This window comes from Passer domesticus, chromosome 5, assembly GCF_036417665.1.
Source record: "Passer domesticus isolate bPasDom1 chromosome 5, bPasDom1.hap1, whole genome shotgun sequence".
NCBI lineage: Eukaryota > Metazoa > Chordata > Aves > Passeriformes > Passeridae > Passer > Passer domesticus.
Window position 1 is genome coordinate 9,004,466 of NC_087478.1, and position 12,272 is coordinate 9,016,737.

General features: G+C 34.8%; 1 protein-coding gene across 4 annotated transcripts in view; it reads left to right on the top strand.

Annotated features, from left to right (window-relative positions):
* CACNA2D1 (calcium voltage-gated channel auxiliary subunit alpha2delta 1) overlaps positions 1 to 11,930 on the top strand; it is a 359,436-nt gene extending 347,506 nt beyond the window's left edge. For 3 of the 4 annotated variants that reach the window (XM_064421876.1, XM_064421878.1, XM_064421877.1), the window contains one exon: positions 7,341 to 11,930. In XM_064421876.1, coding sequence (XP_064277946.1) covers positions 7,341 to 7,457 — 117 coding nt within the window. In that variant the 3' untranslated portion in view covers positions 7,458 to 11,930. The other variant, XM_064421879.1, reaches the window with a different exon arrangement.
* Positions 11,931 to 12,272: the final 342 nt, after the last annotated feature.

Sequence of the window (12,272 nt, forward strand, 5' to 3'; positions counted from 1 at the left end):
AGGTCACATTCTTAGCAGGTTTAAAAGTGCATTGCTTTACTGAAATCACCAAAACTATGCTGGTTTGATACTTCTGTGTTGAATGCATTAGTTTTGAAATAGAAAAATTATAATTGTGCCACATATCTAAACTATTTTTAATATTATTTCTATGTTATCTTTCAAAGATACAAAAGAGATTATGCTGAATTCAAGTTGTTCAGAATAAATTTCAAGACAAATAGTACTGAACAAGAAAGTGCCTGACATTAGATACAATAAATAATTGAAAAAAATGCATTTTCAATGCCTCATGCAATTCCTCAATTTCTGCAGTGGATTGTCCCAAACCAGTGTACTTAGTTGTCTATAACTGCTGTATACCAAAATTTGTTCTAGTATGTTCTGTGATTTTCTTGTAATGAGGCACAATTACTGAGATGTCAGTAGTATTTAAAAAGTTTAGAGAATTGATATTCAATGCATTTTTTAGTAACTGCATTTTATTTTAAAAAGGAAGTCTTCTTTCTGGCCAACAAATATTAAATAAAGTTGAAAATCCATCCAAAAGCTACCCAGCCATTGTAAATAATCCAAGTGATCCTGATGTGATTGTGTGTGAAAGTACAACTCTTGCTCACTAGCTTGATGTGCTGATCAGTGTGTAAGTCATGTGCTTTGTAACAGTCGATTGTTTTGATTAAGTTTATTTGCAAAATTTGCTGTGAATCTCTTGCTCTTGGGTGGATGCTTTCACATTAACTCTGCTAACTGCCAGCAATCTGCATGATATCTCATCTTGTATGTCTTTTTTTCTGTGTTTTCTTTCCTTTCCTCTACTTGCTACTTTGCCCGTTATTAATAGGATCAGCCTATATGCACAACGAGTCGTGCCTCTGCCATGATGTCCGCTCCTATCTTCATTTTTCTGCAAGTTTTCATGTGGTGTGGATGGTCAGTTACTTTCTCTAATTTTTTGTTTTGTTCGTGGCTTAAAAAATTAGCAGACTTTTTTACTTACTGAACATACAAAAGAAAACAGAATAAAGCAAGTCCCAAAAGCAACAATCTGGAGTAAATTACTGCTGCAATATTAAGGGAAATTAAATATGAAAAAAAAACTGTCTGGAGCCTTATAAATCACAATTACTAAACATGAGGGCCTCTGCCTTAGAACATGCAAAACAAGGGAACCTGTTGGATTGATATGGCTGGCTCTTTGAAATTGCACATGTACCAGCTGAGTCCGCATCTTTCCCTTCTAAGCATTTTTCCCTTGTCCTTGTTAAAATTAACAGAAGAAGAAAGTTTTTTTCACAGATAAAAATAGAGATACAAAGCGAGTAGAAGAGACAGCATACCTGTGAAAATAAAGCTTTAATTAGGGGTGGAAAGGATGAGTGTTATGTGTGAGTGTTGCTTTTGAGAAGAGTAAGTTTTCACTGCATTCAAATAAGCACAACGGTTAATGATGGAAGATAATGGTGTACATCACTTTGGTTAAACTAGGAATTCAGTAAAATAATACTTCTTTACTTAATTTTTGGTGACCTAAACACATAAATTGCCTGATTACAGCAGAAGGTGAGGTTTTGCTTCTAATTAACCATGTAAGTTCCTGTATATTGACCAAGGGCAGACTCTGGGGTTTCTGAACTAAAGCCTTGGCAATTAGGCAGTGTTTCATTTGATGGTGTGGGACTGCATCCTGAGTCACTGTGCAAGTGACCTGTCGGCAAGAGAACTGCTGAGCTAGAGAGCAAAAAACGTCTGAAGGGGGTTGTGATCAACATTGTTCTGAAAACCACTAGAGGGAGATACTCACATATCTATCAAGTAAAGCAAACTGAGGCAGAACCGAAAGCTTGCGGGCATTTTTCAGAGTTAGTGTAATGAAATATTGAAAATTAATGAAATATTGAAATTAACTGAAATTTAGAACAGTCATTTTCACAGTAATTTACATTTTTCTCTATACTTAAGGAAAGTTTCAACTAATATATCTTGAACATAAATGAAAAAAACTTTAAATTCTCTTTAACAGTTTAGTTTTTGAGTAATTTTGAAGTTTCTTATTCTGTATTTAAATGATGTAGTTTCTTGCAAACCTAGGAATTTGCACAGCCATGGCAAAAGGTTGTAGGGAAAGGTGAAAGGCCCTTCTTTAAGCCAGCAGTATTTCACATTAAAATCTGGATTAGCATCTCATGTTCTTGCTCATGCAATTTGCTCTGCACATAGCTTCCTTTAATTAAAAAACTACTGTCCAATGTACATAAAGCAGCAGAGACTCACCTTGAACTCTGTTCTTTATGCCCAAAATGTGCTTTCTACTTAAGGCGGGAAGCACCCAGAATATAATTTTAGCTGATAAGCTTTTGGCAGCAGAAAGTTATAAAGGTAATTTTGTTCATCCATCTTGTTTTTAATAACTTTGTGATTTTGGAAACGGGTTCTCTCTGGACATTAATCTGTGTAGTTATATTAAAATCACTGAAGCCAACACAGATACAATCCAGCTGATCAGGTTCACTAACCTGACAGGTTTTTTTTACTTTTCATCAAAGATAACAAAATAGTTATTATCACTGCCTCAAATGACTTGCTCTTTGTACATGCACAATGGTTTTGTTTGCCATGCCTGAGAATAAAGAAAATAAATGTACAAATTTACAGCCCCCACTGAGAATGTTTTACTTCCATCACTTCCAGGTATGTCAGTGGCAGCTTTGAGGGTGATTAGCGGTCCTGGCAAGTGGATACATCCCAATGGAATTGCTGTGTCCCCAGTCTGTGCATGGGGAGCTGTACACTTTTGACAGCTTTGTCTGGTAGTCCAGACAAAGGAGGATAACCCAAAATTTGTGAATGGCCATTCATTGAAACTGGAAATTACTCGAGTAGAAGAAAGGTGTTCACAATGTAGTATGAAACATTTAAAATACATGTTATAAAAGGTATAACTGAGGTAATCCATGGGTATCAAGGGCCACATCAGAAGATCTTTGGGCAGATGTTGTTTTACCCTTTTGTAAGTCAGAGTAGCACAGTGGGTGTGGATGAATTATTATCATTTAAAAACAAAGTTTTGGTACATTAAATAGTTGTAGTGCACTTCTAGAGGAGTAACAAGTATGTTTATAGCCTTAGTGTATATATGTATATATGTATTTCTAGTTCCAAGTGTATTTTTAAAACATTGGACTGGCAGTGTTTTCAAGGAAATGCTGATGTATAGCAATGAGAATGTTGTTTTGATACATAAAAATGAAGGTATTGTTTTATAAAAGTATTTATTTCCATTCTGAAAGTGCTAAATAATTTTCATAGCATGTGATGCTGTAGAACAGCCTTACCTAGAGTTGTGCTAGTAAGGCATAACATGAAGAAGATGACATTTGGATTTGACACTTCTCTACCTCAAGTATGCAAGAAAATTTGATGTAATGAATGCAAGAAATTTTCCATACACTTCTGGTCAAATGAAAGCAGCCTGCAACAATTCTTTCCAATTTCTTTTACAAGTGTCTCTCTCTTCAAAGAGAATTTATACACAGACATAATTTTGAAGACAACAAAGAGAGGACATCCCCAGCTGATTTGTTATTCAGGATTTGTGTGATTAATGTCATGGGCTGGAAAATTTCAGTGAAACTGCTTAAAAATAGTTCAGTGTCTAATTGCACTAGAAGAGGTAAAGATAAGATAATGTAAAGAGAAGATAAAACAATGTTCTATATCTTTGTTATAAGATACTTTAGAAGAACTCTCAAAAATAACATTAACATGAAACAGCTGAAAAGTTTTCTTAAAGCCCAAGAAATAGGGAAGTGTTTTTAAAAAAGGCATTTTTAAGACCATTCAAAACTGACATCCTTCTCAATCTGATTGTAAATTGGGGATGGAATCCCACTTATTTCAATGGGGCTGTTGATTGTTTAAATTTATGTAAATAAACACAATCAGATTTTCTCCTCTATTTTTTATTTTATATTTTCGCACTTCCTGTAGTTTCGACAACAGTTAGAGCACAGAACAAAATTACAGTGTGAAATTCTGTGGCGAAAAAAATTAATTTAGATAGGATTTACTGTACCTTCTTTGCCACTACTATTTTTGTTTTAGCTTCGAATACAGAAGAATTAACTGATTCCAGAAACAATATTTAGAAGTTGTTCTTGTCAGGACTGCTGGTTTACCACTGCAAATTGGTCCACAAACCTCAGAAATTTGATGTGGCTTTGATCAATATGAGGTTAAAATCTCACTAAGCTTGAAATGCGTGTATAAACCTTGTATACATTTGTGTAGTGGAGTTTGATGCTGTCGTTCATAATAAAATGATGCTTATACTGCATGAGGCTTCCAAGATATTCTCTACTGCTGTGAATTGTGAATCCTTTAAAAACTTCTCTGTGTAGTCTTAGGGAGAGGGGAAAAGATACTAAAATGCTTCGTTTCGACCCAATAGGAATATTACATTGTATGACTGATGAATGTAAGAGCGGTTGAGAAATTGTGGTGTGGTTAAAAAGATCTCATAGAGCAAATAGAAATGGACAACAGAATGGAGGGTGTTTTCAAAAATTGTGGCGGTAGGATTAATTTATCAACATAATTTGCAATATTTGGTCTAATGCAAGATGACGTAAGCTGAGTCTGTATAACTCTATATGTGGAGGCCTACTTGCTTTCTATTTGTACTGGATGCCATTTTTACTATAAAGGTATTTTCTCTTCATGTTATGCACAATTTTGTTTAAGACCTTCTGTTTACTACTTATACTCTCCAGACAACTCCAGTCTGCTGGAAATTTTAAATCTCCTGCTTTGCTTTCAACTCTTTCTTCAAAGATGACTCTTCTAAGTAATTTCAGTGATAAGAATAATAAATACAAAGTGGTAACACTGTGTACCATTCACTGAATTCATGTGAGAGGAAACCTTTACTCATAATTCTGTTTTTAATGGTAGTCACTGTGAGGAAGAAGCAACAGGGTTATTTTTAAGTGCTTTAAATAGAAATAAAGCTGCATGACAAGACACAATGCAGATGCAAATAGTGAGCAAGCCAAACTAAATAAACCACAATGTTCAGTGCATCTTGAAATCTTAGCATCCTAGTCCAAAACTGGTGTAGCAGAGTTCACTTAGACTTCTTGTTGACCAGAAACCTTAAGAATTTTGAACTTGTAGAGTGCAATCAACCAAAAAGAAACAAAACTAAAAACCCAACCAAACCAATAACAATCAAAAAACAAACAAAACGAAAAAAAGGCCGAAGTCAAAACTATACTAATTAAGTATAAAGCTAACACATGACAGAGATATGTCTGGAAAAAGCTACTGTTAATACAGAATGGCAGCCAACATAAGGTATTTGCTTTAGGACAAAATGAATTTTTACTTCTTTGTAAGGAAATTTAATGCTGATTTTTGGGGTTTTTTGGGCTTGGGATTGTTGGGGTTTGTTGCGTCCAAGTTTCTAATGGAGACTGTTGGTGGATGCTATAATTCCTGATAATGTACTGAGTCTATTTTGCCTGCTTTATCTGATTTTCCGTATTTTTCCCAAACTGTTTTGGAAACCTACCAGCTTTAAAGAATGTATTGTATGCAGAATAAATAGCATGAAAATTCTCACCCATTAAAGCTGGTATAAAGAACTCATTCAAGGCCCTGTAATTTCAAAATTCTGTCTTTACACCTCTGTTACAAAGGAGTTGCCCTAACATCATATTTAACATTGTGCTTTTAATTTAGTCTAAAATTCCTATTGTTATTTCAGTGTATTCTGCAAGAAGGTTACAAAAAACACTTTATCCCTCTCCCCATCCCTCATTTCCTGTTTATATCTGATCTACCATTTTTATGTACTTTCTTCGTCTTGCCCATTTGCGTAAACTTGATGTCTTGCACTGCTATTCTTACAAAGTTGGGAAGTTTTGCTTAAGGAAAGCAAAATTTGTTTAAGAAAATTTGCTAATAAATTAAAGGTTGTTTAATGACTCTTTCTTATTTATCCTGATTGTACATTTTATGGACACAGACACACACAGAGCCACACACCCCAGCCTTTTCCAGTGTATATTAATTGCATATGCTTCAGTGGTGTGTAAGTCTGAACCAGGAGCTTTTCCCTGCCTGTTGGCTTTCCTCTGCTTTCTGTTATATACATATATATTTTTTTTTTTCTGTCATTTCTGTGCCAACAGCCAGTCTCTGTTACTGTTCAGATTCAGTTGTCTGTCCTTCCCTGTACATATTGCTCCTGCTCAAGAACTTTCCCCGGTTGCTAATATACCTAAATTCCTTTCCACCTACACTGTTTTCTTGCCTTTGGAGGTTTGCAATCTTTTGGAAAATGGAAAGTGTCTTTTTATACCATTTGTTCAGAATACTGTGAAAACAAGAGAAAGACCAAATATTTTCAGCCTTCAGAGCTATCCATGAATTTCAGAGTTCTCAGACAAAGTGGAGAGAGGAAAATTTTCCTGGTGTTTTAGGTACTAATCAGAGTTTATATCAGTCTTGAGAAACAAGGTCTAAGTTGTTACAGGCTCCAGAACAGCCTGTAACAACTTAGACCTTGTATTTCAGCCAGAATAATGAACAGGTCCATCATGTGAAAGGTATTAAACATTATAAGCAAAGTAGAACCAAAGATCAATTAATGGTGGAGAGGAATGAGGAAAAGTGGTGTGATTGCTGTGTGACATAAGGAATAATTACTGAAGCGTGACAGCAGTGCAGCCCAGAGATAGCTTGAAACTTCATCAAGTAGTGCAATAGAAAATTTCCTTCTCGTACTTGAGTAGAGCACCAGAGGCAGAGAAAGGATTTTCATTCTCTTTGATCACATCCTCACCTGCAGACCATATTCATTTTATTGTGTGATCATTTGATGAAATGGACATAATAATATTTTGGTATTTGTTTTCTAAATGTGAAAAGTTATCTGTTCTTCTATATTTTCCCACAATAAATCCATACTCAGAATATTAAAATGAATGCAGTTTTAAGGAATATAGATGGTGTTTGCTGAGGCCCCCAGGTATATTCCATGGCATTTCTTGGTTTATGGTGTAAGTATCCCATCTAGTTCATAAGTTTGTGCTGTAAACCTTGAAAGTATTTAATCCTCCCAAGTTTATAGCTAAAGTAATAATGCCATTCTTTGTATCAAAACCCAGAGGAACTTCCAGGAATTATTTTATTGTTATTTTAGCAAAATATCATATATAAGACCAAAAAGGATGCCTCAGTGATAGTTCAATATGTTGAAAACTAAGCTGTAGGTTACTTCTCAAGCAGCTTCCCTGTAATTAATATTAAATGATTTCTTCTCTTCTTATCGACAGGAAGATTCGGCTGACTGCGGTGGGGCCTCTGGTCTGAGTCCATCACTGTGGTCTATGGTAGCAATTCAGTTGGTCCTGCTTTGGCTGTTATCTGGCAGCAGACACTGCCAGTTATGACCTCTCTAAACCAAAACCTGCATAACTTAATCAAGACCTGGCCAAAACGATAGCCTCAGTTTCATTTTCGAAAGGGTCAGCTCGTGAGACAGCAGCAGAACAGCAGTGCTCGTGTCTGGTTATCACGCGTTACGAGACTCATCGAGGCACCACGATGCCTGCATGTTGGAGTGTCAGATCCTTAACCGTGTGTGAATGCTGCATCATCTACGCCATCCCAACAGATTTCTGTACCTGCCCCACTGGGGAAAGCTAAAACCTTTTGTTTATTCATTTGTTTGTTGTTGTAATCTTGATGACTTCATGTAAAAGGGCTCCCCTAACAATAGCTTATGTATATGATTTTAATTTCTTTTAAGCTTTGGATATCTTGAAGATTTATATTCTTTTACATGAACAGTTGTTTAAAAACCAAAAAGAAAAATACAAAGGAAAACGTTCTCCCCAATATAAATTACTAGCACCATAATGGTTGCTTTTAACATTGCTTTTGTCCAAACTTGTTCAGTAAAATGAAAATACTGGCCAGTCTTCACCAGAAGTTCAGCATGATTGGAATGTTTTATGATGAGTGGTTAATTTTCCAAAATGAATCCTACAGCCAGCTAAGCTTTGGTAGGTTGATATTTGTATGTAGAAAGGAGGGAAGGGAGAAAACTAATTTTTCAAAATACAATGGTACTGGAGAGTGTAACTAAAAAAGCAATTTTCATCTTAAACTTGGTGTAATCTTCTGTCAGAAAAAAATTGTTAATTTCAATGTAATATTCACCTCCTTTTCACAATACAGTTACATATAAAGCTAGTAGAAATTCTTCAAAGGCTGAAACAAAAATGCTTGTGAATAAAAAAATGTCTTTGTGATATTTGAATGTTGGTTTCCAGGGGTATTTTGCATGATGATGATGCTAAGTTATTGTTTTTCAGTTTGTTTTCTTTGATGGTAGAGTATAGTTCATTGAAAAGATAACAGAGTGATTCTTGTATTGTGTGAGAAAATAAACATTGCAATGTGTTGCAATCAAATCATATTACATTATATTATGAAACAGAGCTCTGAATATACTGTGCAATGAAAAAGCTGAGAAAATGGGGTAAATATAGCTATTGTAACAAAAGGGTTGAGGTGGATTTTTTACAGAATAGCGATCTCACATGAAAACCTGTGTACAGATATTTTAAGAATATAAAAATCAGATTTAACACATTTATTTTTGGAAGTATATGTTCTCTAAGGTTCATATCAGGTTCCCCCTTTGTTTCCTTCATATAAACCCACCTATAATATTAAAACTTATGCTGTTGCTATTTATTATTGAAAATAGCATATTTAACAGCAAAATGACCTGGTTGCTGCGATTAGAAAAAATATAAACAAATGGGGAGCCTTGAATCTATATGTATGCACATTGATACTTGATTGTGAATAATAACTCTAGAAGTTGTTTTTATACAACCTCATTGGTGATACAGGTTGGTGCAGTAAATTACAATATTACAGTGTAGCATAGTGTTGATGCAAAATATGATTTGCGCTTTTTTTTCTAGTTTTCAGAACTAAACAGTATTGCAAGACAGCTAAACCAATGAATGTGCAACTCTGCTGGTATTGTACAGTTCTGCTAACAACTGCAATATGCAAATATTAATATGGCACAATACACTAGCTCATTAAAAAAAATGCAAATCATCGGTATGTATATGCTGGCAATTGATTGATATAATTTTGATCATGCCAAAAGCTTAAAAAAATGATTGGGCATGCATTAATATCCTATGAAAACTGAAGAAGCTACTCAAAGCTATGGCATGGCTTGAACGATGAAATGTCTACTGTAGTTGTACTCATGGCTGGTTCATTGTTTGTCATGTACCTTGGCTCCAGCTATGTATTTTCTCATGTTTGGAAATACAGTGAGTGAAAAACAGAAATCCTGACCTTTTGTTCAGTGATAAAATCTAGATTTAAAAAGAAAATATACCTAGCAATTTAATGGGGTTAAAAGTACAATTAAGTGTTCTGGATGACTTCAGGTCCTCCTCAGGGAAGGTGAGCTAATGTTGATGATAAGGGTGAAGATAAACTTGGAGCTCTTCCTTTTAGTCATAGTGCTGTAGTTCTGTTCACTCTAGCACAAATTACCACCTGATAAAAAAATTGATTTGAGTGTTTCTAATGCCAAGACTGCATCCAGTGATTTTCCTTAATGTGGTCAATTGACATTTTATGGGAGGAGCCAGTTTTCTAGGATTAGGCCAATAATTACTGCACTCACTGCTTTTACTCTGAGGTTACTTTAAATACTCGTTAGTTTGCGTTGTGTTCTTTTAATTTCATGTTACTATAATAAGTTCTCTATAGTTTTCACTTAACTTCCCAAAAGAAACCCTTCATGGACAAGTTGCACTGTTTAAAACACATGGTAGGCCATGTTCAGAGTTACTCAATAAGTACTTGATTAGAGTTTGTTGGAAAAAAGAACGATGGCAGAAATTCATGCTGCCACAGGAAACATCTGTGGCTTTTGCTCTCATCCCTCTTCCCTTGTTCAGATGCAAAAGGAGGGAGAAGCCCATGCCATGCAGACACACAGCCCTCCTGGATGATCCAAAGAAGGAAATGTCCTTGTGTTCCTCTCCTTCACCCCTCTATATGACCTGAAGAAACGTGTTTCTGTATAAACATTTAGCCTTCCAGCTGACATTATAATGTTCTATATAAACATTTAGCCAACATGATTCCCATCTTATTAATACTTTAGAAAGTAGTGAGTATTTTAAATACTTTGAAATTATATATTAGAATATATTCAAGTGATTTTTCAAGACTTTTTTTTAAATACCCCAATATCTTCAAAATTAAAAACAGAGACCGAAAATGCAATCTGAACTTTAGCTATCTCAAAATGTCAATACCAGTCTGATAGAAATAACTTGCATGAATATATACAAATTCTCATGCAGAAGAGTATCCTTATTCTCACAGTGCATCCTAGTCATCTTCTCTTGTCTTTGAAAGGAGAAGCTTGATCCTAAAATTTGAATTAAGATATTTTTAAATATCATATACTGTAAAAAGCTGTGTTTTTTAAAGTCAGATAAAAGGCTCTGTCAGTGGTTGCTCAACTCCTTTAAATAGTGCAAAGGGAACGGTTGGGACTGGTTCAGTTCACACAGAAGTCACGCAGTGTATTGTACATCTGACAAGTAACCACCAGTAAAGTTGTTACAGCATGGTACTGTGCAAAACATGATCTGAGGACTTAACATGAAAGGTTTCTTTCTGTTTTTTTTTTTTCTTTTAAACAACCAGCATTACTGCCGAAACACTGACCGTGGTCCATATTTGTAACAGGTTTTTAACATGACATAGCAGGTCTGATTGACAAGATTTTTAGGTCCTGTACCTTTAAGACTTTAGTATGATCTTTTTCATGTTTCTAATGCTTGAGGCTTTACTGCTTAACTTGACAAAAACAACAGTGTTGCTGCCATTTGTAAGTTTTCCTACAATATTCCTTTTATTAACTTAAAACCTGGCCTTACTGGTTTCAAATAGGCAGTATCCCTTTTAAGTGACCTTTGCAACCCAAGTGTTACTTGCTGTGGTTGAGAGCTTTTTGCTGTCACTGAAGAGACATTAAGACTTTTGTTTCCCATTAACACATAACAACCATGCTTAGTATGACTTAATTCCAAAACACAACCTCAATACCACTGATCCAAAAATTCAGATGCTAGCAAACTGGTTATTAAGAAATATATTAATGCCTGCAAGGCATTGCAATGCACTTGAGTGTTTTTGGAATGTTAACCTAAGGTGAAATAACTCCTTTCCTTTAATAACTCCTTTCTTAGGATAAATTTTACCCTAACTTCATCAGACATCCAAGCCTTTAACAAAGGCCACATTTATTATTATTTTGTTAATACCACAATGTTAATATTGTTAATACTCATTGTACACTATTGTAAAAAGATTAAAACAAAGCATCTGAATGCAATTCAAGACTTTTGAAAAGTTAGCCTCACCCTGTTCACAGCTACTTGCATCTGTCCTGTTTATGGTTTAAAAGAAAAACATCATCTTGAAGAAATATTTCACTGAGGCTAAAGGGATACTGTCTTGTTCAGATGCCATGAAATTGCGATTGTGATCTGACAAAGCTGTCTTCTCTTCTTGTGTTGTATGGAATGTCTGGATCATGCTTTCTGGGATATTTTTATTGAAATGCTCAGTGTGCGTTTCTGCAAAAAAAGACTTGGTTGCTCTTACGAGGCAAGCAGGTCTTTCTCCCTTTTCTTGTGTTCTCTTGACACTTTTGTGGAACTTGACAAGCCTGGAAAAAATAATTTTTTGTAAAAATTTGTACAATAATGTTATAAAAAGTTTATAATCCTAGAACTGTTGTGTTAATTATTGTGCAAAAACAGTATATTCAGAATAAAAGTTTATCATTTAAAAATCAACAACTATTTTACTGCTTATTCTGTATAATCAAAACAGGTAAATAAGCCTATATTGTTTGCTATATAATATTTCTGTGTTTCATATAATTAATCCTAAGTGTCTGAGGAGAGTGAAGACAGTGACATAATGCAGGTCTTCATGGGGTTCAGAGAAGGATGCACAGCAACCTTCATTTCTGTTTCATTTGTGACTCTGAGAATTATTTTTTAAAAAATCGAAAAGAATAACCAATAAAAACTGAGGGTTAGTAAATCTCTTGAAAAAATAAGAGTTTGAGACAGCTGACGTATCCCTATTCTCCTGAAACAATTGCTTTTGGAAGAGTTGCCATTTGCCATTTGCTA